The 27877-nt window shown below is 43.5% G+C and overlaps 2 protein-coding genes across 6 annotated transcripts; one reads left to right on the top strand and one right to left on the bottom strand.

Moving 5' to 3' along the window:
• Window positions 1–20: 20 nt before the first annotated feature.
• ankha (ANKH inorganic pyrophosphate transport regulator a) lies at window positions 21–16978 on the top strand. 2 transcript variants are annotated; one of them, XM_077012244.1, is made up of 12 exons: window positions 21–454; window positions 3993–4209; window positions 4983–5101; window positions 6136–6219; window positions 6667–6837; window positions 7448–7582; window positions 7668–7760; window positions 8765–8860; window positions 11131–11260; window positions 11428–11551; window positions 13290–13389; window positions 13940–16978. In XM_077012244.1, exons 1-12 carry the CDS (start codon window positions 359–361, stop codon window positions 14081–14083), a joined length of 1509 nt encoding a protein of 502 aa, XP_076868359.1. In that variant the 5' UTR covers window positions 21–358; the 3' UTR covers window positions 14084–16978. The 2 variants fall into 2 exon arrangements, with proteins under 2 accessions (XP_076868359.1, XP_076868360.1); XM_077012245.1 differs by having other exon boundaries at window positions 23–454; window positions 8768–8860.
• Window positions 16979–17212: 234 nt separating this feature from the next.
• On the bottom strand, window positions 17213–27814 carry LOC143519128 (uncharacterized). Of its 4 annotated transcripts, none has more exons than XM_077012240.1 (11): window positions 27404–27814; window positions 26225–26663; window positions 24970–26046; window positions 24154–24309; window positions 22943–23233; window positions 22753–22835; window positions 22077–22183; window positions 20779–20922; window positions 20256–20387; window positions 18984–19253; window positions 17213–18731 (listed from the first exon to the last, which is right to left on the bottom strand). In XM_077012240.1, exons 2-11 carry the CDS (start codon window positions 26374–26376, stop codon window positions 18501–18503), a joined length of 2643 nt encoding a protein of 880 aa, XP_076868355.1. In that variant the 5' UTR covers window positions 26377–26663; window positions 27404–27814; the 3' UTR covers window positions 17213–18500. The 4 variants fall into 4 exon arrangements, with proteins under 4 accessions (XP_076868355.1, XP_076868358.1, XP_076868356.1 ...); XM_077012243.1 differs by having other exon boundaries at window positions 24970–26043; XM_077012241.1 differs by lacking the exon at window positions 27404–27814 and adding an exon at window positions 26899–27355.
• Between the last annotated feature and the right edge of the window lie 63 nt (window positions 27815–27877).

Below are 27877 nucleotides of genomic sequence, written 5' to 3'. Positions count from 1 at the left end.
GAGGCGGGGCCGGTGTCGCGCCGCCCCACGTGTGTTCTAAAAACGGGGAATATGACAGCACACTGACTCCTGACGTTAAGTGTCCTTGGAGAAGCACACAGTCTCACACACACAGCGATCCGGAGCTAACGCCGATCTTCCCGTCCGTGTTGTTCAGATCTGTAGATCTGTCTGCGGGTGAACCGGGTCGGTTTGTGTCTGGGTGACCTTCTGGTTTATTCTGGTACCGATCCGTTTTGCATGATGGTGACGCGGAGAAGGTTGCACGGCCGCTAGCTCGGCGACCAGCACTGCGGAGAGCTTCAGATCTACTGGGAACCGGCTGTGTACGGCGGGTCCAGGCTTTCGCTCCGGAACCATGGTAGAACTCACATCCTTCACGTCCTACTGGTCTCTAACGCGGTTCCTGCTGCCCTTGGCTATCACCAACATAGCCATCGATTTCGGAGAACAGGTAAGAAGACACCGGCGAATACATTATTTCCTAAGCTTCCCATCGGACTACGCTAAACGCAATTACAAACATGTGAATGCCGAGGCGCCGTTATTTTATTATACTGTTTCATTATTGAGATTTTATTAACCGTTATTGCGCGTATCCCGGATTTGGTGATGACGTCGATCCGTTTGAAGGTTTCTCGGACCGCGTCAGTAGTCAGTAGTCTGTAGTCAGTAGTTCTTCCTAAGACCCTGTGCTGGGGTGCTCCTTCTTCACAGTGTCAGTTTTCCTTCGGGAGCGATCCTTCAATATGTGGACTGATTATCGAGCCCTTCAACACTGAGTTATGTTCGTCAGGCTGAACATGGAAGTGTAGGATCTGGTACCTTCAGAACAGGGACCCTCTGCTTTTAGAATATTAAACTTTAATTAAGTGTGATGACTAATTGAGATTAGGTCATTTGGAGGCTACATGACAGTGTTTGCTGTATCAAGGTGTATTCATGTGATTAATAGACCGCGGTCAATCTATCCGCGCTCTAAATCTTCTTGCGCCTTCATTTTACGGTAATTCGCTGGCCATCGCATGCTAAAGATGTCTATGGACAGAGAAACACTTCCCTGTTTTTTGAAGAGCTTTGCTGTAGATACGCACTTTCTCTACATTCATAAGTACTTGGTAAACACAATTAGTAATGTATTTCAATTGCTTAATAAACACTGAACAAAATAGATTTAATGTTTGTCTTAAGTTTATTGTAGGGCTTGACTACCAGTAATAACGTATAGCAGTATAGCAATGCTGCAAATGTTCAGGACAGGGGGTTACTCCATGACTATATACGTTTTTAATAAATCTACATGTACCTCCTTGTATTTGTAATTATGTTTAAATGCATGTTTATTTCTGAGACTTTGGTTTCCTATTCATCTGAATGATCTGAAATGGCAAAAAAATTCTACCACCACCCCAGAGTGGGTAGCCTTTGTTTATCCTCAGTGCAAATGTAGACAGGTTCTGCTGTACCATTTTTCAAAAATCCACATTGAAGTCCTAAGTGTTGCCTTAGGGCTTGGATATACATTTCTCAGAAATTTCGCATAATGCCAAAACAATTCCACTACATCACGACTGTATGAACCCTTAACTGTCATTGGTGTAAGTATGAACAGGTTTCACTCTACCATTTCCTCAGATCCATTTTATGTTCATACTACATTTAGACGAATTAACACTGTCGTATGGACTTAATTTCGGTATCTTTTTCTCAGAATTCTCCCATAATGCCAAAACAATTCCAGTACTACATGAGAGCAGGGCCGGAGTGGGCCCCTTGTTCAGCCCAGGAGTTTCATGCCCAAATCCAGCCCTAAATTATTTTTCACTCCCAATCGGCCCAAACTAGAGATTGACATGAGCCGGCCCAACGGGAATCCTCCCGAATCTCCCGATTAGCCACTCCGTCTCTGCATGAGAGTATGCACCCTTAACTATCACCATAGTAAGTTTGAACAGGTTTCACTGTACCATTTTCCTCATAAATCCATTTTATGTTCATACTACAATCAGGCAAATTAAACTTGTGGCACGTTACAGATGATAGTTAAGGGTACATACTGTTATGTAGTTCAACCTATGTGACAGGAGTGCTTTAATTTGCCTAACTGTAGTAGAAACATAAAATTGATTTCTGAGGAAATGGTACAGTGAAACCTGCCCAATCTTATTATGATAAGAGTTCAGGTTTGATAATCTTATGCAATAGTGGAGTTATTTTTGCATTATGGGAAATTTCTGAGAAATGTATGTCCAAGCCCTTAGGACTTGTGGGATTTTTATGTGGGTTTTTGGAAAATGGAACAGTAGAATCTGTCTACATTTGCACTGGGGATAAACAAAGACTACCACTTTTGGGAAAATTCAGGAAACCACACTCTCAGAGTTAAACCGGCATTTAAACATCATTACAAATACTAGGACTTAAATGTAGATTTATTAAAAACTTGTATACAGCAAAGAATGCTGTTGGCAGTGGAATTGTTGAGTAACCCCCTCTGAACATTTGCAGCATTGCAATACCGCGTTGTTACTGGTAGTCAAGCCCTACAATAAACTAACTATTTTGTTCAGTGTTTATTAAGCAATTGAAATACATTACTAATTGTGTTTAATGATGCAAGTAAATGAGTCAAATCAAGTAAAGTAATGCGTATCTACACCAAAGCTCTTTAAATAATAGTAAAGTGTTTCTCTGTCCTTAGACAGCCTTAGCATGCGGTGAGCCGCAAAATACCGTAAAATTACGCATATAGGCGCAATCAGATTTAAAGCGCGTATGACGTGACCGCGGGATTAAACGCAGTGGCTCTTAACCTCAGTCCTGGGGACTTCAGTGTGTTGCAGTTTTCTCTCAGTTCTAGTACCTGATGTGGTATGTTGGGGACGGGAGTGGGTTCTGATGAGCTAATTGCTGTAAATGACAACCATGAGTATGATTTAACATAGTAGTGACATAGTACACTGGAGTAACTAAGTCTGTTTCATTCATAAATAGGCACTTTTCCCAGTAGCTTTTTTTAATGGAGTTGGGATTGCAGTTGTATGTTCAAATATTGTACAAGCTCAGATGTTAGCAATGACCACTAAATGTGGTTAGCTCTCATTCATTGTGGGTAAACATATTGCAATGTCCAGTAGTGTCCATGGGCAAAAGTGCTTGGAGTTTGGATGCAATTCAAATTGGGATTAAGTACTTACGATACCACTCTCTAGTCCACCAGACCAATGTGTCTGCAGTACTGAATCTCAGGTGCTGCGTGTCCTGATACTTCTCTCATACTATTTCTGTTCAGAGACAGAGAGTGCCCAGTTATATAAATGTCGTTGTGTGTGTTAGATAGCGTAAGGTTTAATCTTACATAATGGGAATGTGTATTAATAGAAGTGGTCTCTCGCACGGCTGTGTGGAGTTTAACAGAGACACCTGAAAGGGAAACACACAGCGTAATGGGGGACTGCCGCTTTTGCGTTTGAGTGGAGGATCAGGAGCTTCGTGGGGTGTTTGTGTGATGTGGATGTGTGTGATGTGCGGATGTGGGTGTGTCAGCGTTCATGCTTGTGCACGCACCGGGTCGAGCGGAGACAATATGCTACCCTACGCCATTGTGTAGACTTGTAAATTATTCCTATGTAATTAAGTTTGTCTGTGGAATTTCTGTGTGGGATGCTGAAGTGGAACAAACCCATGCGATGTGGTGCGTGGCTCCTTCAACCGGCAAACTTTGCTGGCAAGAGAGAACTGGCAAAAGCTAATAGGTATCGTGTGGTTTTATGGACTGAAAATGAATGTATTTTCTCCCAAATGTAAAGAAATGTGGATCCGGTTTGCTGCAGCTCTGCTAGTTTGAGGAGGTGAAGGTTGTGCTGCTAGACTTTTGACTGCAGAAAGATTCCCTTCCTCCCTAACCCCTTCTTCGGCTTGTTTAGGTCCAGGGTAGAGAGTGTCAGAGATATTGAGTAGATGACTCATGTGTTTCTCATGTCTGTTCTCAGGCCCTAAACAGAGGCATTGCCTCAGTAAAGGAGGACCGTGTGGAGATGCTGGCCAGCTACGGACTGGCGTACTCTCTTATGAAGTTCTTCACCGGGCCCATGGGCGACTTTAAGAGCGTCGGCTTGGTGCTTGTACACAGCAAGAGAGACAGGAACAAGGCTGTTTTCTGCATGGCGGTGGCTGGTATCATAGCTATGATTCTCCATGTTCTCATAGGTGTGTTTATGTGTATTCTGGGGAGATATTTTAGATATTTTTCAGTGGGTTTAGACAATTTAATGAGTACTCTGGAAGCGAAATACTGAATATTATTGTACCTATTTAAGCAGTTTGTTGAGCAAAATATCAGTTTATTGGTTCAGTCACCACTGTAGATTGGGCATTCTATGCCTTTCAATGGCTATTCAGCTGAACTGTCACACTAATGGTGACTGCTGATTGTAAAAAATGTGTTCAGAAGAACAGGTTTATATGCTGAGTCAAATAGAGTGAAGGCACTAATCAAAATGCAGTTTTACATGCCAGTGGGACATCATTATGCAACATGTGATGTGACTCCATAGTTCGGTTTTATTGCATCATGTGATACTCCAGTACAATTTAACAGATGTGAACTTCAGTTTCAGTTTGAAAAAGGAAACTTGAGTAATGCTGGAATCCCACTGCTGAAATCCCTGCTGTGCACTGAATATGTTTGGTTGGGCCCTGGTCACAGGAACCTTACACATTCCTAAAATATTGCAAAGGATTTTAATAATTTAGTATTAATTATGAAATGTATAAAATACCAAAGGAAATTGTTAAGTGAACATTTGAACCCATTGCACTGTAGAGCAGTGATGTTGTACACTCATGTTTAGATGAAAATGTGTCTAAAAGGCACGAACCTTTATTTTGATATAAACAAAACTGACTTTACCAGTTACTGACATTACAATGACCTTTTATTAGTTTCAAGGTCCATTACAAGTTGTGTTGTTGTGCAATAGCTTACACAGACCTGGGGTATTACATCATAAACAAGCTCCACCAAGTGGACGAGTCCGTCGGGAACAAGACGCGAAGAGCCTTCCTCTACCTTGCCGTCTTCCCCTTACTGGATGCAATGGTAAGAGTCTCTGGCCTGGGGGTCGGCTGCAAATTCACTTCTGCTCTGTTAGGTGAAAAGTGCACAGGACACTTCAGAAGCTCTGAAATGCACTGGGCATAGTCCTCAAATGATCCATACTGGAGCTATGAACATACTGTATCTACATATCATCTTTCCCACATAAGCTTAGAGCAAACTTTCTTACTGTAATGTTTTATTATTTCACTACCATGTCAAGGCTACAAAAATGTTCCTAGTACCATAAAGTCTGCGGTTTTTTTAGGTATCATGTATCAATAGATTGTTTCAACAATCATCTGATAATATTACACATTCTGTAATATGCTTGGCTGAGTCGTGTTCATACTGGAATATAAGCGTGTTGCTAACACTCAGTCTAAGTGTATGCCTTGCATAATATACATACGTATGCATGTGTTTAGGTTTTGAGGTTCACGCATATCTCATATGGAATAAAGCATTATTCTTGAATTCCTGTGTAAATTTGGAGCATTTATCTGTGTGTCCTTGTCTAGATGGAAGAAGTTTTTATAGTAATACATATGCCAAGAGCTTAAGGATACCATTAAGCTAGAACCCTTATCAGAAAGAATACAAACCACAGTGTTTTGTTGTTGTTTTATTGTAAGTATCTATGTAAATATGCATATAGGTGCAGGATTAGTGATGAATGAAGGGTCCTGACGTGGCTAGGGGTCGTTGAAGTGGCTAGGGGTCGTTGAAGTGGCTAGGGGTCATTGAAGTGGCTAGGGGTCGTTGAAGTGCTAGCTGAATTGCTGGGTCTTCAGACTGCAGTACACGACGATTGCTAACATTTGAACTCTGCATGGGACTCCACTGTATGGACAGGCAGTGGGAGTTTGTCTCACCATCGGGTGCTAGTACAGAAAAGCGTGATGAGGCATGTCTCCCCTGTCTCTCGAGAGACGCCGGATCGAGAGGAGCCGTGCTCGAGTCGCGAAGGCTGTGAGCTCCCTTGTGAGGTGAGACAGGAAATAACATTTGCTTTGTTTTTCCTCTTCCTTCCGAAGGCATGGATTCACGCCGGCATTCTGTTGAAGCACAAACACAGTCTCCTGGTGGGCTCTGCCTCCATCTCCGACGTTGTGGCCCAGGTACGTGCCGGCAGGTCTCCTGCTCTCAGAGTTAAAACCCTGTTCTCGAACGAGCATTTCCCTCTGCACCACAGACACTAGCCGAAGAACCGCTGGGCTGTTCTGTAGCAGTTGTGGAGGTGGATAGTCAGTGCTGAATCAGCACCGAGTCAGAATCTTGACGCAAGCCCCTCTCAGCTCTGCTGCAGTCCACTACGATTACATTTGCCTAGAACTCTGCCCTAATCAAACAGCCCAGCGCTTTGTATTGTAATAATAGCTGCTTCATGGCTTGACCTTTGATGGCCGTTTTTGTCCACAATGCACTGTAGATTTCTCCTAGCACTGTGAATGCTTGACGTGAATAACATTCCCCAAAGTCTCAGCTCCTGCATCGACGCTCGTGTAAACGCAGGTTGTGGCGCACGTGCGTGCAACCGCTGCGTCTCACGTCTCCCTCTCCTGCAGATTGTCTTCGTGGCCATCCTGCTCCACAGCAAGCTGGAGTGCACGGAGCCGCTGCTCATCCCGATCCTGTCCCTGTACATGGGAGCGCTGGTGCGCTTCTCCGTGGTGGGACTGGGCTACTACTGCACCGTCCACGACAGCATCCCTGAGTCCAGCCACCCAGAGATGGGGGTACGCAGATGAAACTGAGACAGAGTAGTGACATTGTCTTCTATGCAGATATAGCAATACGCGATGGCTAAGTATATATACATTTTCGCAAATATGCTAATGCTGTATATTACTGTTGAACTTTTTACTTTACATTTACTTGCATGCAAGTGGGAACAGCATTCATTCGGAAAAATTTTAATAGTCACGCATCAGTTCATCCTTTAATGTTTATTGGAGTTGTCATTATGCGGTAATGAATGCGATTATGACACAGTTATTTTGTGGGTGTAATAGCTGCTACTTAGTGCAATTATGCACATTTGCACCTTGATTATTTACTTCCAGAATTTCCAGAATGTGAACTATTGGATTTTGAGTGATCAGGAGTGATCCAGGCGTTATTTGAGTGATCAGGAGTGATCCAGACGTTACTTGAGTGATCAGGAGTGATCCAGACGTTATTTGAGTGATCAGGAGTGATCCAGGCGTTATTTGAGTGATCAGGAGTGATCCAGACGTTATTTGAGTAATCAGGAGTGATCCAGACGTTATTTGAGTGATCAGGAGTGATCCAGGCGTTATTTGAGTGATCAGGAGTGATCCAGACGTTATTTGCGTTGCTCCCTAGGGGGACACCACCATCAGGAAGATGTTGAGCTTCTGGTGGCCGCTGGCCCTCATTCTGGCCACTCAGAGGATCAGCAGACCCATCGTCAACCTGTTCGTGTCACGTGACCTCAAAGGCAGCGCCGCATCCACAGAGGTCGGTGTTTCCCATCATGCTTTGGGCCCCGTCACCGTGACCGGTCACATTCCGCTTCAACCTGCCGGTGTGTTTGTGTCGGCAGGCCGTGGCGGTGCTCACTGCCACCTACCCCGTGGGCCACATGCCCTATGGTTGGCTGACGGAGCTACGGGCCATCTTCCCTGCCTTTGACAAGGTGCGTCTCTGAGCACCCTCTATTGGCACCGCAGGAAACGCAGCCCTGCTTATTATTTAGGTAACCGGCAGTGCGTGGAAATACAGGTTTGCTTTGTTTTTACAGAGACGCAATGAATGCTGGGTTTTGGGGGGGAAAAAAACGATGAAGAATTTCAGCAGGGTTGTATAAGTTATGTCAGAGAGTTGATGCAATTTCATTATTTTTCTTTTTTCTTGCTAATGAGCTTTGTCATCATTTTGAATCAAAACATGCCCATGTCTGTCCTGAGAAGGAATTCACCAGCATCATCTCCCACTGCCTGTCTCAGCTGGTGTGTTTTTCATAAAAACGCCTCTTTAAAGGTGACTGTAATTACATGGGGTAGGTTTGAGGGCGACAGTTTGACTAACACTCAGCCCTTGGCCTGTGTGGTGATAGAAACGTCGTGGAATGGCGATGAATCACTTGTTTGGGTTTGGCCTTCCAGCACAAGGACACAGTGTCCTTTGAGAGTCTCGAGGCCGAGGCCGAGGCGTTGTCTGGCACACGTTGTTTCTTGACCTTTTTTTCCTGGCCTTTCGAGCCATATGAGCACATGATCGCCAGGTTCATCTTTATGCAGATAAGGTTTTTTGCTGTCTTTTTATGTTTGCATCATGCAAAGAATTGCACTGAAATCAAAGTTTTAGCGGAGCACTGTGTACAAGTCACATGATGTGTTCAGTCTTGGGAGGTCCTTGAAATTTAATGAACCATGATAACGTTCCCAAACCTTGTTAGAAGATCAGTGGGCCGCTCAGGCTGTTATCCAGCAAAGGCTTGAAACTTTTTACATCATAAACAATATAATGGATCGTTTAATTAGGTTCTAAGAACTGAGATTTATCACCGAGACTGAGATTAGAGGAGGTGCCCCGTAGGGGCCATATCATATCATATCATATCATATCATATCATATCATATATCATATGCTGCTGCAGATTAACTAAATGTTTATTTTTTTGTTTTCCTCTTTCTAAAGCAGAATAACCCCAGCAACAAATTAACAGGTGGCATTCCAGTGACCAAATCTCATATCAAGAGGTTCACGTTCGCCTGCTTTACCCTCTCATTGATGGTAAGAATTGTCATCCTATTTGTTTTTAATTGACAGTTTTGTAGTCTTTGTTCAATATACTTTATTTGGCTTATTGCTAAAACAACAGAGGAAAATCTTGAATGTATCACTTGAGAATGAAACTATACGCCTGCTTGGGTCACCTGGACCGTGACATCCGCAGCTCACACAGCACAGGTCTGGATCCTCTCTGCTCGCTGAGGAGAACAGGTTCTGTTTAACTAGCTCTATCATGCAGCCTACGTTTCTGTGATCATCATATGGTGAACCCCCCCCTCCCACACACACACACACACACACACACACACACACACACACGCATGCATTCAGCGGAGTGCACGCCTGTTCAGTCAACGGAACCGTTCCCACCTCTGAGACATGACCGGAGGCAAACCGATAAGCCATGCATGTCATTTCTTGTCCGGATTGCCTTGCGTGTGTCAATTCCAGGGAAACGGGAGCTGGATCTGGAAGCTGAGAGCGTCAGCTAAGCTCTTTTTCAGGATTAGGAGCAACGGCTGTTTCTTATTAGTCAGGAACAATAAAGGCTGATGACGGTAGTTGTCATTGTTTGTTTAAAAAAATAGACATTAAAAAAGGCCTACAGCAGTCTCCACAAGTGTTTCCGCTGGGTTGTTTACCACCTGTGGCTTGTGTCTGCATGTTCTGCATGTGAAGGCAGAGGAGAAGAATGACAAACACTGAAGTTCAGTGACTGATAAACACTGACCTCAAAAGACCTGATACACCGAACTCTACTACGCTTGCTGGTAGCAGAGGAAAGAGCTGGTTCCTGTATCGCCAGCTGACAGGGTGTCCTTCGCCAGCTGAGAGGAGTCAATCATTCACTCCTGTGTTTACAGGTCAGAGCTTGTATGTAATCCAGCTCGGTGCATTATGGGTATAATGCGTAAAACGCAGACATTAGGGATGGAAATACTCTCTCCTGCTACTCTGTATCTGACTGTTTTGCCAAAATTAACATGGCAAGACACGAACCAGGAAGGTGGTGAACTGAATTGAATAAGTCAGCGAAGACTACTGATACGTTTTTTGCATTTTTTAGGATGTATTTATTGGACGTTTGTTCTGTTGTGTTGTAATTGTTTCAAAATGCTCGCATACATCAGAAAAATACTAAATTTCTCAATTCGGGCACAGTGGAGTGGTGCAATAGAGACAACCAACAGTTCTGGCAAAGAAACAAAATTCCTGTTTCATAGACCAATAAGCAGACAGCACCTTGGGGCTTAGGCGGGGTCCGTTTATAACACATGTAACCAGTGCTCAGGGGAAAACACTCAGCATTTATCACTGGCACACGACTCCAGCCCTCCAGGGCCACAGACCAGAAGAGAGTGATGATTCTGGTGTAACACCCCGAGGTTCGTTGTGCTGAACTTGGTAATAAACTGAGGATAAATCAGGTGGCGTTTATCAAAATCTCCCAAACTCGTTTTGTGCTTTATAATACCGCTTTCCATCTCGTCATAATTTTTATAATTTTACTATTTATTTTTATCATACATGCCAGATTCAGATTCAATGTAAAACGCCTTGTCATCACCATAAAAAAAATATGGGGAGACCAGACAGCAGCAACCTGTGTTTTACTGGTTTAATGTTATTTAGGCAGCTGTGTTTTCCTCCAGAGTGCCAGGCCTGTGTTCAACAGACACAGTAAAGCTGGTATTCCCATAAAGGTTCAAAGTTTTACCAAAATACACTCTCATAAATCGTCAAAACCACAGTTAAACATGCTGACACAGGCCAGATTGTTGTCTTTGTTTGTACTTGTTAGTCTCATTTGTTAGTTGGGAGGTAACACCCAGAGGAGCTTCTTGTAGTCTTGTCAGTGGCTTTGTTTTCTGTGCCTCGACTTTGTCAAACTGTGTGGCCAGAGGACATTACAGGAAAAACAATCAAAACCGCTGGACTTTGTGGCGATGAGACAGCATGCCTTTGATGTCGGCATGCCGGGGCGCCTGCTGTGGGTTCAACCCATGCCTGTCCCGCTTCAATAACTTTGTTTGGAAGCTTTGTGGCCTGGGCTGAGTTTCGGGGGGAGTGGCTTAGGGTCCGACAGCCACACCCCCTAGGTTTGGTCGGGGGGGATCTGTATGCACATAGAGGGTGCCTATGGCATGCTTTATGGAAAAATCAGTTGTTTAGACTAATTCAAAGTGCTGGGTAAGAGCATTTGTTCTCATGGGTTCTTGCTTGTGTGTGTGTTTGTGTGTGTGTGTGTGTTTGCCTGTATTCTTCTCTAGCTGTGCTTCATTGTGTTCTGGACCCCCGGCGTGTCAGAGCGCCTCCTGGTGGACGTGATCGGGGTGGACGCCGCGTTTGCTCAGCTCTGCATCGCTCCACTCTGCATCTTCTCCTTCTTCCCTGTGCCAGGTCCGAGCCTCTAGCTCCGCCCCCACACTGCAGCTACGCCACAGTATTGTCTGTTTGTAACGTTTAGCCTTTACTGTTACGATTCTATTTGTATTCTATTACGTATTATGTATTAAGATGATGTAATCTATTACGATCCTAATCTTAAGCCAGTAATTTCGTTGCAGTGACTATCCGGGCCCACCTGACCGGCTGGCTGATGACCCTGAAGAAGACGTTTGTTCTGGCTCCCAGTTCAGTGCTGCGCATCGCCGTGCTGCTCACCAGCCTCATCGTGCTTCCCTACTTGGGGTGAGCGGAAAGACCCTGGACCCTAGAGTGGCGGACAGCACGTAGAGCGGCAGACGGCATGGCGGGCGGCACGTAGAGCGGCGGGCGGCACGTAGAGTGGCGGGCGGCACGTAGAGCGCTGGGCGGCATGTAGAGCGGCCGGCGGCACGTTGAGCGGCAGACCGCACGTAGAGCGGCGGACGGTGCGTAGAGCGGCCGGCGGCATGTTGAGTGGCGGACAGCACGTAGAGCGGCGGGCAGCACGTAGAGCGGCGGACAGCGCGTAGAGCAGCCGGCGGCACGTAGAGCGGCCGGCGGCATGTTGAGTGGCGGACAGCACGTAGAGCGGTGGACGGCACGTAGCACAGCAGGCGGCACGTAGAGCGGCAAATGGCACGTAGAGCCTTGTTTGTGGTTTTCTGAGCTTCTCCTTTTCTGTCCAGTATTGCTGTATTGGTAGGAAGTTCTTCTTTTGCCTCAAGGGAACTTCCCGTAGTTTTAAAGTCTTTATGCACATACTTAAGCGTAGAAATATATTTGTAAAGCATATATAACTAGCTGTGTTTACAGGTAGTTAAAACACACTCATACATCATACAAGTATGCCTAAGTCTATAAACGCTTTGAATGGTTGTACTATGCATGTATTATTAATGTCAGTGTTAAATATTGACATTGAAAGTGCCCTCCCACCTTAATTTGTCATGAATCCCTAGGGAACACCAACTTGAATGTGTTGATGACAAAGCCCATCTGTCATTCCCAGGATCCTCTCTGCTGAGCCAATGTGATGTCATGCAGTCTATGATTTTCAGTGATGGTTTAGATAGCTTTAAAAAGTAACTTAGTTATGTTACTGATTACTTGATTTTAAAAGTAACTACGTTAGATTACAAGTTATTTAGTCGTTACATTCAGCAGCAAAATTTGTTTTTCCAATACTCACTTTATTGGAAGTGCATTTTTAACCGTAACAATGTATCTCCTGACATTGTTTGTGTTGCTGTGCGGTACGATTTGTAAATGTACAGTATTTGTTGTGAAACGAATTGCAATTACAAGTTCAAGCATTTTTAAGCATTCCAGCCCTTTCAAACCTGGAACACAATGCAACATTGAAATTCGTCAGGTAAATGTTCCTTCCCCTGTTTGTGAGGGGTATTTCTCTACACTACCACATATCGTTACGGACAACACTGCACATAAAGACGTGAACGCGCTCACGCTCTCACAGGTTCACACGCAGCGTGCGCGCTACGGTCAGACGCAAAAGTATAACTGAGTCAAGAAGAAAGCAAATATATATTTTTTTTACTAAGGAAAATTTTAATAGTAACGCACAGTTACTTGGATAAGTAACTTTAATCTGATTACTGGACTGGAAATAGTAACTCGTTATATTACTCATTACTGAACAAAGTGGTAAGATTAGAGTAATGCATTACTTGGTAATTACTTAGTAATTACTGACATCACTGATGATTTTCCTGTTTAGGCATCTAAAAACAGGCTGGGAGTTGTGACTCCATGTTGAATTATTGAAAACTTCAGGCTGTTTGTGAGCACTAGCGTTACAGGTGCACAGCTCTAGGGTTCGAGCACTGTTTAATGCAACAACGCATTTTGTAACATCCCTCATGTGCGTTTGTGCTTACGTGCTTCAGCTTGGTAATCGGTATTTTGTTGCAAGGCAGGACATTCAGGTCGTTCGGGTGCTGTGTGGAAGGTTGACGGTGCTTGGTCATATTCATGTGTGCAGGGTGCATGGTGCCACTCTGGGTGTGGGCTCCCTGCTGGCCGGCTTCTTGGGTGAAGCCGTGATGGTGGGCGTGGGCGCCGGCTACGTGTACCGGCAGCAGGTGAGTAAATGGCTCAATAGCTGAGCTTGTTGCATGGGCTGTTTTACACCAGGGGTTTCCCTCATCGTCTCTTATTTATCGCCTAACAGTGCGATTGCACGAGCACCTTTCTGCAGATGAGTTTACCTAGATGGATTTAAGACGAATGTACCTATACCACATAAATAAAGAATTCAAATTACATGTTTACAATACATTACAATACATTAATAAATGTACATTTAGTACAGCCCCCATATTGGCACTGTTAGAGCTGCAGTGATTCTGAGTTTCAGTCTGATTCCACTGTGGAATATGTATTCATCTTTTAATGTGCAAGTAGTAACATAGGAAAAAGACTAAAGTCATTAGGTCATAATGTCATAGCCTTATGTAGGGTGACCTGCCATGCATAGAAAAAACACAATATCGTGATTATGTAGTGTGATACTAATTGTGATCAGTTAGTCCTTGATACGTCAGGTTTAAATGTTGGCCTGCATTATTTGAACCAAAATATCTTAATTTGATTGATCTAAACACTAGTAATGACTCCTCCTCCCTCCCTCAGAGGCAGAGTTCAGACACGGAGCCGGTGGTACAGGAGGAGCAGGACATTGACACTACACCCATGAGCGAAGGCCCGTCCAGGAGGCAGTTGGATGCCATCCAAGAGATCACAGAGGAAGAGGAGGAGGGGCAGGAAGAAGACTGAGGATGCTTTGAAGGTTAACAATGAGGGCAGGGGGGTGCGTGGGGAAGGGGGGCGATGGCGGAGAAGAATAGTGGAACGTCTGATGTGTCGGCGAGGATGAAGTGATTGAATTTCTTGGCAACACGGTTTTGGAATGTTATCTAAATCGGCCTGTTGGAATTTCTGCTGCGTTCGAAACCTCCCACTCTTGCAACAACGCTAGCAGGGGACTACAGCTACGACACTGGCACCTGGCTAATCAGACAAAGCCTGAATGCACGTATATATGCTACAGCACTTTCTGCACTAACGGAGTCCTTTTGCACTGAAGTTGTGACGAGACTCCCTGCACAGCGGCCAGTGATCAAAACCTGGTCCAGACGGTGGAGGGGGTTGAAGCGGCTGGAGGACGGTGTCACTCTCTCTTCTTCCTGTTTATTTATCAAAAACAATAGCACTGATCGTACGGTAACTGCAGATGGAGATGATGCCCCACACATGAATCACCAGCAGATTCCACAGGGAGGGGTTTTGTGACTGTCACACGTCTGCTGCTGAACTGATTGGCTGTTTTTGTTTTTGCCCTTAAATGCACAATAGCTGTTAACGCACAACAGTTAATTGATCTATATGGATGTATAGATTTTCTTTGGGTACTGGTTTTAGGAGATTTTAGATGTATATATTTTTAATTTTTATAAATGAGGTAGATTGAGCATTTTGTTTTGTTTGGATTTCTACGGTCGACTGTAAATATAAGTGTGAAAAGAACTGCCTTGGTACATGTTATTTCTTTAGCTGTTTCTTTGTTTTAAGGAAGTCTTGCAGCAGGAGAGCTCGTTTACTGACAAATATTTTAATGACATATGGAAAAAGACCCAGAGACATTGACCAATAAAGGAGTGGAACTTACAATTTTCATAGTTAAAAATGTTTTGTCTGACACCGGATTGCACCAGTCTAAGATGTATCAGTTATGACCTTCACCCTTTCTGTTGTGCGTACGTTTGTGTGTATACAAAGTCAAAAGAGCAGTTGCTAAGTTTCACTCAGTACTTTACTGTCTCAGAAACATGAGTGGAAATGTAAAGTATCCTACTTTCTAGTGTGTTAAACACCCCCTGCCCTCAAAGAAACTTTCCTGCCTGAATAAAAAATCACGAGTTTATTTAATAATTACACTAATAGGTCATATATTAAGAGTTCAGTAATGTGCAGTATTCTTTACAATTTTTGTGGAGCAAAGTTTTAACTTGTATATAGCATTTTTTTAAGTTTTAGGTCAGGAGTCGAATCTTATTGTGTACTCTAAAACTTAAAAGAAATCTGTGACGCTGCAGGGAGGATTCAGGGAGGGTCTTGACTTGCTGTCACGTCAGCGTTCGTCTTCATCAGTTCCTAAATCCTCCATAAAATCCTTTATGGATATTCTTCGCAGATTAGTGATTTGTTTGTTGTTAGTCCCAGTTATTTTAATCTCCTCTACTAATAAATGGACATGTGTGCATTAGAGAGCAATGTTCTTCAGCAAGCACTTCACTGTTCACTTTAAAGGGGGCAAAATGGTGTCACACTCTGAAAACAGCCAGATAAAGGTTACTGCTGTTGGGAAGACACAAGACACAACTTATTTAGTAAATACTGTATTTTAGCTAATTGTTCCTGTGATGTGTTCTCGTGGTCATATTTTTGTAAAAAGATCCATGACACATCTGGAAGAGGTACAGAGAATATTCAAATAAGTTGTGACGTCTAAAAATATTATGTTCAGAAAATGGTGTGGTCACCATTTTTGTATTGCAATAAATAAATTATTCCACAGAATGTATTCTTCTGAAGGGAATCGTTTAGATAAAAATCTAATTTACAAAATCTTCCAACTTACCTCAGTTATAGCCAAGGCCAAGCAAGGCATGTGTGGTGTCCAAATGTCCTTAGTTGTGCTCTGAATGATCCAGACGAACACAGCTAATGTAATGAAAGGTTATATCCAACTCTGAACACGGTAAATTAGAATTGCTTTCCAGATGCAAATGCAAAGTGCTGTTTTAAGATTTAGATTTGTTGTCTAAATGTTTCCACAGATCCATCTGCAGGCCTGGTTCACTGCCCTTGTGGAAAATCTGTTACATCTAGACATTTCTGTGTAATTTTCACTATATATACATATGTGCACATTTCATTCCCTGGAAAGGTCATATGTGTACGTGAAGTAATACACATCCATTTCCTACAAAATGAAACTATTCAAGATTTCTGCAGTTATTTTTAGCTAAGCGAAATATTTTTGTAGCTACGACTCTGTCCAATAAAAAGCTAATCTTTTTCAGTTCTACAATGCGAGGTGTGTGTGATAATTACAGGAAATGGCTTGCAAGGTGCTGATTGGTGGCCAAAAGCTTCTTTTTCTTGTTGCTATGTGAACCCTAGTTCCACTGGGTAGTCAAGGAGCTCTGTACTACTTAGTCTAGGCTGATCGTTTGGAGAAATTTAGCCATTGAGTAAATCAAATATTTTTACTGAACTAATCCTTTCAAGTTAAAATTAGGGTCATGTATGCTATATTGCATTTTATAAAAGATTAGGCTTTACTGTAAAATATTTTAATGTTTGTGATAAACATGTGGCTAAAGATATGTTCTTAATTTGGTTGCCTTATTAATATTTTTAAAAATTCGCTGTGTACTTTAGTCATAAAATATTTTTTATTTATATTTCTACAAATAAACTACTTAATACATCACAAAAAACACACCCATTTTACATTTATTCCAAATTTTGACAATACAGAATCTAACCTGTTATTTTAGTCTGTTAATTCTAAATAAAATGTAGTCATTTTTAAAAAAGGAAAAAAAAAACAAAAAATCAATAAAAACTGGCCTGACACCTAAAGAAACCTGACGTCCAAACTAACTGTTTAAAATGAAGTTGGCAATTCACAATCCTAAACCCATACGTTTATGAAGCACCATTTATCATTTAAAATGATATTTTTGTTAAAATAGTTATACTGTACTACTAATACTAAAATAGAAAGTTACATTTTTGGCAGTGTTTGTCAGAAACCAAAAGGAAAAACAATCTTCAATTAAATTATGAATGATAAATTATCATAAAGTTTACATTAAGAGTCAGGAACCATCAGAGTCCATATGTCAGCTTTTATGTACCTCTGTACCTCCACTAAATTATCCAGGGTTCTGTGAGGACAACATGGAAAACATTAAGACACGTGTCAGCAGTTTCCACCATCTGTAAAGGTAGGACACACTGTGCTAATGGGCCAGTTCTTCATATGTTGTGGTGGCAGCCCTATTAATAAAGTGTTCTAAAAATACTGAGCTATCCTTAAGTAAAAATCCATTCTCAATATTTTGGAATATTTTTCAAAGATTGGTTGGCATCTGATCTCTGAATTCTCTCTGAACAATAGCAACAGCCTCTCCAGACGACAGAGCTCACCAGGTCTTCATTACATCCTGAGGTGTTTCAGAAGGTTAGAACAGATCCTGACCTTGCTGGAAGGCTCTTTGTATCTGCTGTAGCTCCGAAGTGCAAAAGAACCATAAAAAAAACAGCAAAAAAAAAAAATGGTGTGTTCTTTTATCCCTCCAAAGCACTGCCTCCTCATCTATAAAACACTAGATTTGTTCACATTGTATCCAAGCTGTTACTAATAAATTTTGCTGGATGTGATCTTCATCTGACATAAGTAAATTTCTGCATACTCTACAACAATGCAGCCTTAGGACTTCGATAAACGTCACTTTGCCGCTGGAATAATGAATGGCATGGTTGCATTCAGAAGGTATGTGAACTCTGCTGCTTAACCATCCATTATTACTTAAATAAATGTATTTATGTATACAGTGTGCAATAATGAAGTATTTTCCTCTTCACAAACCAGTAGTAACAAATATCTGGGTCAGACTGTGCCAGTGTTATATGGTAATATTAATAAGGTTGTACATTTATAATTAAAACCTTCTCACTATATTTAGACTGCGAAGATGTTCTAAATAGTGCAAATTTACACTTTGGGACTAAATGTAAACTCACATTTTCATATAAAACCTAAGCACTATCTCTAAATGAGGCCCCGTGCAAAAATCACTGCATTGCACTGAAGGTACTACTCACTCCATGGAATTCTATCTGAGTATGAGACTTGGCTTGCAAAAAACCCCTGAGTACTTCTGTTAGTTTTTCGCTGCATGCTCTAAGCTAAGCACAGAAGTGTTACGTGTAAACTACGTCCATCCAGAAAATATAAACCAGAAAGTGGCAGAAATTAAGGAGTCACTTCGGCACTTGGGCCGACACACACACACACACACACACACACACACACACACACACACACACACACACACACACACACAAAAACACAAGTCTGCTCCTCCAATCACCTTTAAAAAATCATGTTCATGGCCAATCAGCTAGTGAGAGGCAAGAGCACAGTGATATCACTGTTACGCTGGTGTTGCACTGGCTTCCTGACGGGAACATTGTAATGGCGGTCGTCTTCTGTGACAATGGACACACAGGGCCAGTCCTGCTTGTGGTCATCAGGGTAGTGCGTCACAAATTCCTCCGTATCTATCATATACAGGCGGAAGGCTTGAATGGTGTGCTGTAAGGCATAACCCAGCAGAAACATCTCCACCTACAGGCAGGAGGTACAATTACATGTTTCAGAAACTATTTTTGTTTAGGTGCTGAAAAGATGCATGCTCCCTCACCATGAAACCCATCAGTTTAATTTTGTATTTTTCCTGAAACATCTGAAAATACAAAAGCTCAGACAGATGTTGTGCTATATTCCATTTCTACTCGTGTATGTGATTACAGGACACATGCACATAGTCGTGCAAATACTATGCACGAATAATCACTGCATATGTGATAAGTCACCCACCTGTTCTACACCACCGCCAAAGCCGACCTGGCTTAGGTGATTGGTGAGGAACGTTCTGGGGTTTTCGGAAGTGTCACGGGCGAACAGCAGCCAGCAGAAGACGGGCACGTCCTGTCCCGCCTGCATCTGCTCGTACAGGTCCACCGCCCTGGCCAGCATGAGGAGCTTCAGAGCCTCCAGAAGACCGTACTCCTCCTCTCCACCCTGAAACGCCCGTTCACACACACGCTGCTTCTCCTCCGGATCACACGATTCCGCAGCTGCCCGCCACTAAAAAATAACATTGAATAAAAAAGGCCGTACACATAACTGATCCAAGTGCATCACAAGTTTAAGGTCTCGTAACATCTCAAGTACTCGTCAGACCATGAGATGCAATGTTGACTCTTGGAGAAATAATTAATGTCGACTCCTGGCAAATCTACCATAGCGCCTACAATCAATTATTCACATCTGCTACAAGAAACACATTTTTAAAATGCCTGGGGCATTATATACATTTTGTATATAGTGAAATAAAAATGAGCTAAAATGTGTAATCGTTAATCTTTTATACTTAGCATGTCTACCAATGAAAACAAAAATGGTTTAAAGCCAAAACATTTTTGTATTCTTATCTTAAATTTCTCATACTTTCGTCAAGAAGTCAATTTTTTGACTGTGCAATACCACATGGAGCAAACGCTCCTAACGTAACCAGCGAGACCCGTGAACAGAGCCAGCAGCCCCTGTGAGAACGCACGCACACCGTCACTGAAACGGGAGCGGCCATTATGGTCAGAACGTGAGGTGGTGTGGTGACGGGTGACGTGGCACATGAGGTGTTCTAGAGGACTAACATTGGCTTGGGAAACGTAAATATGAACACGAAGTGTTAATTAAAATGGAAATATATATATTTTAAAGCTAATATGTCACTGTCAAGACATATCAGGTCAATGATGAGATGAGATGAATGGCTATTCTTGCAATTAGACTAGCATGGTAGAATAGCAAAGTAAAAAGTTATATACTGTACAATAATAATTATTGTAACATGAATATATGAATATTCATATTCATATAAAGCTAATGAAACAAAATTAATTAGTCCATGATGCTGTTTTTTTCTTTTGGGACTGTGCTGTGTGTAAGTTGTATGACAGGTTTGGAACAATTTTGTTTATGACTAAGAAAAGAATTCAAATATGACTAAGCACGAGTAATTTTTTATTTAACCTGTTTGTTCTTGCGTGAGGATGATCTTCTGAAACAGTATAAATGATTGGTTACCTTCTTCTGCAGGAGCTCCATGTAGCATTTAAGCTTCTCCACATCATCCTCCTTCTCTCCTACGTTCCTGCACTCTACAGGGAACCTCCATCCACCAATCAGGTGCTCCTGAACTTCAAGTTTCTCTGGCAACTAGGGAAAAGGACCAATTATCAACAGATTAGTAATTTAGTGGGTTCAATGCATTTGCAATCTATATTTAGTCAGTACAAACTACCTAACCTCTCTAATTAAACGGTCTAACAGAGTATCCCATTTCAAACATCGCTGCTGTAAATTAGTTCTAAAGAAAATAAAATGTTTTTTATCCTTGTCTCTTTCATATGCAGAGCAGCGTTTTGTTTGTTTAGCCAGACGCAGTGAACATCAAGCATTTTCCTCTTTGCATTACACGCTGGGCTTGGTTTCACATCCTCAGGCGAATTGGCCGACCCGAGTGCGATGATCTCACCCAACATTCATTACTCTGAGTGTGAGGCTTGTGACAGCAGACATGCTGTGGGTGCGGTTTCTGGGTTCTCACCGACGTGAAGTCTTCCCCCTGCAGCCAGACGGGCGTCTGCGTGGTGGTGGCCAGCACCTGGTACAGCGTGGCCCTCAGGGCACAGTAGTTATCCCCTCTCACCCGCCGCAGGCCGCTAAAACTACAGGATATCTCGGAGTAGCCCTGAGGATGTTCACACATGGCAGACAGACATCAGTATCCTGCTGTGGAAACCCTAGCAATGTAGTTCTAGCGCAGAGCATGCGAGTCTAGGGTTCAGCTCGGGTCTAGACTGCACTAGAGATATTTCTGCACTGAAATTCCTGCCCTACAAGATGATGGTGTTGACTGATGGCTGTTACTGTTTCATCTCCTTCACAAGCCTCGCAAATGATTTATTGTTCACCTACAACCTTTGTTCACAGCCCAGACAACAACAACAGCAGGTTGTCTGATGGACACCAAACCCAGGTTCTGTGAGGGACTGATCAACTGTATGAGTAGATGTGTAAAAAACATTAAACACAATATAAAATACAATTGTCAAATTTGTAAGGGCAAAACTAAAGCTTTTGTTAAAAAAGAATTCCAATGCAATGCACTCAGTCTATAGATATTTATTACAAGGTCAACTGACAGATCAGATCAACTGACAGATCAGGTCAGGCCACTTGACGGAAGCTCAACATCTCATACGCCTGCTACCGCTCCACTGAGTTTGAGTGAAAGACACGGACCGTGTGAGGGTGCGTGTGATGGACCGTGCGAGGGTGCGTGTGATGGACCGTGCGAGGGTGCGTGTGAGGGACCGTGTCAGGGTGCGTGTGAGGGACCGTGTCAGGGTGCGTGTGAGGGACCGTGTCAGGGTGCGTGTGAGGGACCGTGTCAGGGTGCGTGTGAGGGACCGTGCGAGGGTGCGTGTGAGGGACCGTGCGAGGGTGCGTGTGAGGGACCGTGCGAGGGTGCGTGTGAGGGACCGTGCGAGGGTGCGTGTGAGGGACCGTGCGAGGGTGCGTGTGAGGGACCGTGCGAGGGTGCGTGCGAGGGTGCGTGCGAGGGAGCGTGCGAGGGAGCGGTCTGTCAAGTGAACGAGGCTCCTGGGAGCTCACATTAAACTAGATGGTTATTCACCTCTTTCTGCATCATATTATATACTGGTGAAAATGCACATGTATTGGTAGTGAAACTTGCATGACCTTGTGAAACTGTCAAAAGGCCCTTTTCTCAGGACGACTGTCGGACTAACTCAAAAATGGACGCCGTCTCGTCTCCTCGGTAAAGGTTTTCGTCCCTTTACCTGAACTTGCAGTGAGTGATGCGGTGGAGGTTTACCTCACCTTCCTGATGAGGGAGCTCTTTGCTGTGTTACCCTTCCACTCTCTCTCACTATAGGCCAGTATGTCCACAACAGCGGCCAGGCTGCAAGACTCCTCCGCCCCGGGGACTGAGAGAGGGGAGGGGACATGGGTCAGGTTCACGGGTCAGGTTCACGGGTTAGGGACACGTCACTGCTCTGGACCCAACACACCTTACAGCAGTAAGGAAGACTCACATCTCTGCTTGGACTCATTAGGTAACTCATAAAACTATAATAAGCATAAACCAGAAACATTTCATTTACATTTTAGATGCGGTGAGTAATCAAAGCTCAGTCTGGAGGATCAGTGTGTGATAAGAGTGAGGACTTTAACATATGTGGTTAAGTGAATGTCAAAAGTAGCAGGAGTAAAGATATCATGTTTCAAACTGTTTAAGTAAACAAGTAGCACACACGGCCCATTGATTACAGAGCAACATGTCTCCACAGTTTATGCCACGTTGATTCTACAAGGCCGATCAACTAAAATCCAAAAAGGTCTCAAAGCCATGAAAGCTTCTAGTGGTAGAGACGAGGACGCATTTTTAAGTGTCCAAATTGGAATAACGATACCGGACGATCAGAGTGTGCTCGCTACCCTGTTTCCACTTGGAGGAGATGCACAACCATTAAACCAGAAAGAAAATGGTGAATACTTGTGAACTCCAGCAGTGGCGTCAGCTGTGTCTCTTTGGGTGGCGCTGGTCCGGTCTCTCCAGCTCCCTGGTACAGGTCTTCACTTGTGTGACAGAACGTGAGACAGAATGCCATTCACGTTACACATACAACAAATAATATTATTTATAAATACATTAATATTTAGAAATATTAATGTCAGAAACATACTCCTCCTGCTCCTTCGTGTCTATGCAGATTTCATTCTCAGGCAAAGGTATCACTGCAACCTCTACGGCATGGTTACTGGTGAGAATAATCTCTCCTTTTTGACCCTTATGGCTTTCTGTATCCTCTTCCACCAACACTTCCTGGACAAGACTGGATGTGTCCTCCACTTCCTGCTCACTGGGTTGGGCTTCGGGCTCCGCCTCTTCCTGTGTGTGCTCGTCCAGTGAGAGAGCCTCACTTGGTCCTGTAACCTTGCATTTTAGCTCAGTGTCATCCTGCAGAGAAGTATCACTGCAAAAGGGAAAGTCTGGGTGTTGCTACCAGGCTGAAGGTTGCACCACAGGAAAGACAATCTGGCAGCGTATTGCCAAAATGGAAGAATTATTTGTAAGTAAAAAGGGAAACGTTGAGCCTGTCTTTATTGCTGAAAGTGATGTTATACATCATCATGATTATCTTTCCCACGCTGGTAAACATCATTAATCACAATGGCACAAGTGCAGTTAATGACTGCAGTTTCTAAGGCACTGTTCCTTCATCTCAAAGGATTTTAACTAGAGAACAGATTCAAGATGGTGTAATGTAAACAACAACACTGCAACTCTGCCACTTCCTGTAGAATCTGGTTTTTGGAAAGTGGCCACACCTATAAATGAACCCAGACAGGATTCCATGGCCATATATATTATATATATATATATATATATATATATATATATATATATATATATATATATATATATATATATATATATATATATATATATATAATATTCCAAGCATTTAATCACAACAGCTGGTAAAACTGACCTGGTTTTGGTGATTGTGGAATGAAAGTAAGTACTATGCCCTGCAAACCTATAACTAGTGGTTAAACATACTGGCAGAGCTATACATATGTGCCCATTCAATAATGCTGCCAGATACTCTCCTTATTGAGTGTATTCTGATACATTTTTCTCACATAGCCCATGTTATGCAAGAAGGCTGTTTCTAGTCATCATATAAATGAATTACTTTGCTTCTCAACTCTGTATCACTATGGTGTTTTCTGCATTTCAATAGACACCGCTAGTTCATGGACTCCATTCAGTGACCATAAGGTAAAAACATGTTGGTGGCTGTGCTATAATTAGCCACACTTCTTGTCTGGAGGATATTTTAGTCTTTGGTTCCACCTGGTGGTGTTATTTGTGAACAGCAGGAGGTACCTAGGAGTTTTAGTGAATTCAGGCTTCTGTGCAGGGGTGAAGGAATCCAGGCCGTTCAAGAGAGACACCTCCTGTTCCTTGGCTATAGATAGAGTGATCTTCTCTTGGTCTGCTGCTGTGTCTCTGGACTCGAGCTCATCCACCTGCTCAGCAGTGCTAGTACCAGAAAGAGGAGATGAGATTAAAACAGATGTCAGTCTGATCTAGGGCTGCGTGGTCATGCACTATATATAAGACTGGTTATTGCTGAGTGACTTCTGCCCAGTACTGCATGGCAGTGTAGTGGCTGTTTTTGAGGTATACTGCACATGGCTAAATGAAGCAATTCTAGCCTTTCACAATTAGCACAGGACTGATGCCAAATGAAAATGTATTTGCTATTAATGGGCAGCTTAACCTTATCTTGAAAATAGGATCAGGTAAAAGTTCAAAGTGAATTACCTATAAGATTTAAAATTTGATATTGAAATGAATTTCCCTACTTTTAAGCAGATGAAAATACATGTATGCCCGCCAGGTATGTCGGGCATTGGTACTTCAGTGGATAAGGGTGCTCAAGTCTCACCATTACCTCAGATGAGCATCTTACCCTCAATTGTTTCGGTTTGTATTCAGTCATAACCATGAGTCCCTTTGGATTTAGCATTAGCTAAATGCCTTAAACGCCTTAAACAGCTGCAGCAGTGTGAAAACAAGTGCACAGTGTTTTGAAATGTGGTAATTATATTACAAAGAAAAACCTCTTCTAAAATATTTTCTTTCAAAAAGAAAAATCTTTAAGTCCCACAAGTTCGGTTTTCTAGAAGATGTGTTCACCTGTTAATGTTGCATGATGATTCAGGCTGCATCTCCGCTTCACTGCCAGTATGTAAAGGTTCCTCGCACGGTGTCAGAGACGTCTCCATCTCCATCTCCGTCTCTTTCTCCGTCTCCTGGAGTGGTGCTAGCATCAGCGCAGCATCAACACTCATCTCATACCTGACATCACCCAGGTCGTTTGGTTGGCCACTGTTTGCGTTTTGAGGTGTGGGTTCACCGCTCAGCTCCTGGTCTGGACACGCCTGCTTTGAATGTTCCTGAGCATCAGAAGGCGAGCCGTCTTCCCTCACTTCAACCATCGTGGAGGACATGTCCTCTTGAAGTGTGTCTTCCACACCATCTGCAGGCTCTGTGCCAGGCTCTTCAGCGTTTACCTGGGCACTCACAGCTTTCTCAACAAAGTCTGTTTCGCTCACGGGCACTGATGAAGGTTCCTGAGGTTTTGCGCTGCTGTAATCAGCCGACTGCATTTCTGCACCATCGGCATTTTTTGCTACATCAGTCAAAGTCTGTAGGTCCTCTGCATCGTGTCGGTCAGTTTTCGAGATCTTCGACGCCGATTCCTTCGTTTCCGTGGCATCGTCCTGAACCAAAACCTCAGGTGCTTCTGGTTCCTCCTTCTCACCACTGGCCTCTGACACTTCCTGCTGCTTTTCGTCTCGTACCTCGGTTGTATTTTCAGAAGGTGCTTCCTGAAAGATCATTTCCTCTACAGCTGCAACTTCTGACACAGTTATCACTTCTTCATCCATCTTTACCAGGCAGTGGGTCATCTCGACTCCCGTCTCCGCCGTCTCTTCGGTCCGTACGGGCCCTTCAGGACAGTTCTGGGGTGGGTCCGGGACTTCGGCCTGGACCTCTCCGTTATCTCCTGGGATGGCAGCATTTGTGGCCACACACACACTTTCAGGTGAGGCACTTTGGTGAGCTTGTTCTGGGCGAGAGTGCTGGGTGTGGAGACTCTGTATTACGGAGGAGTATGAGCTCTCCGTGTGTGCTTCTGGACCGCTGGCTACAGCGTCCGGCTGCGTTGTGAGCACTTCCTGCTCTGCTTCTTCTCCCTCGTGTTTGCTACTGAGGATGGAAAAGAAAACGGAAGCTTAGCGCGAGATCGATCGGAAACAACAATTCACGTCACACCCATGGATGTGGATTAACTCTGCATCAAGCACAATGACAACACAAGTCATGAAGCGACAAAGGGTACAACCACTAAAATCGAAAACCTGATTTCGAAAACCCAATTTCGTACCCGTCCTCTACCACCGGCTTCTGCAGGCTGTTATCTTGAACCTCGACCCCCTCCGCACAGCTTAGGGCCTTGGAGTCAGAGTTCAGCAGACCCCGAGTCTCGTCCACCGTGTGGTCACATGGTGTGGACAGCGGACAGCAACAGTTGCCCATGTTGACGCGTAGCAGTCACTCTCTCTCTCGGTCCACAGTCAGCGGAGAAGCCGTTTCAATACACATCCAATTAATCCTGGTTAAATTCCAGGCTGTGTGATATCCAGTTACATGAAGATCAACACTCTACTTATAGGTGAAGGTTTGCCTAGACAGAGCTCGGCCCAGTCCCATAACAGTACATATGGGCAGTGTCTGTAAACAAAGTATAGAGCACCTGTAACTCTATAGTCCAGTTATGACTGTGCATCTACAGTGCTTGAGAATGTCAGGTCGAAACTTCATGCCTGTTAACAAACAACAACAAAATATTAGTATATTAATAGAACAGAGAAAATAATAAACAGATCTGTGTCACCAAACAAATGTTGCATCAGTGTGCAAATGCTAATATATTTGATTTTAGCTAATTAAGCCAATACTTTCCACACAGTTATCAAAACGAAAAAGACCAAAGCAGAAAATACACTTATTCATTACTTTCAACGCCCCTAAATGTTATTGTAGTAATTTTTAACGCACAGAAACAACACACAATGTAGCTACGAAGCAAACACTCAAGTGAAGTTCCAGCAATAAGATCCTGGTCCCCGGGGCTCCGTGTCACTGCGGTATTCTCACTATGAGCAGCATGTCGTTTTTAAAACACCTCTCCAGATCCATATCATCACTTTATGTCCATTCCAAAACCAAGTCCGGCCCATCTTCTCATGCGCGTACCACTCGGCGCACAGCACGGACGCGCGCCGAACACAGAACCAAACGATTGTTTACAAAACAAAACGTTCCGTTGTAGCGCACGAGACACGATCTCAGTAAAGTCACACTTTACACGAGAGCGTTTACGGGCCCTGATGACTCGTTACTAACTTACGACGCACTAATGTGCTACAGGCTATCCCACCTACACGCATGAAACCTGCGTGTGAAACTATTTTGCACGTTACAAATTAACGTTTGCACAGTACAAATGACAGCGGCGTATATGCTGCAGGTCTAACGACACCGTGCACACCAGTGAACGTACCGGTACCGTTGGTCCCTACATCAAGTCTATGCCGGACGCTGTTCAGAGACCACCATTTTCGCCAGCAGGAAGTTTGCAGCAGGCTGGGGTTTAGCTATTGTAGTTTCACTTTTCTCCCCGAGTCATTCCACTCATCGTTATTAACGTCTTGTCCCTCAAGGGGCGGTAGTTCCCGTCTCCTTAAACCGGGTCGTGAGTATGGGTGCGGATTTAAGGCCGCCTAGTGAAATACGACTCGGATAACTTAAATACGACGCATAACTTCTTAGACTTGCGCAATTGTAGCTCGTCTAAATAAGGACAGGGGAGATCCAATACCGACCTGTGTGCCCGAACCATGAGAGGTTCCGTCACAGACAGTAAACATATTATTCTTTGGTGCAACACTTCGTCTAACAATTGTGTGAATGTCTAATGCGACTAAAATGTATGAATGCTACACAACTTAACACTCGCGTATAACATGGTTTTACA

The sequence above is a fragment of the Brachyhypopomus gauderio genome, chromosome 7, assembly GCF_052324685.1.
Source record: "Brachyhypopomus gauderio isolate BG-103 chromosome 7, BGAUD_0.2, whole genome shotgun sequence".
Classification (NCBI taxonomy): Eukaryota; Metazoa; Chordata; class Actinopteri; order Gymnotiformes; family Hypopomidae; genus Brachyhypopomus; species Brachyhypopomus gauderio.
Note: the sequence above shows the minus strand (reverse complement) of the source record. Positions and strands in the feature narration are given on the sequence as shown.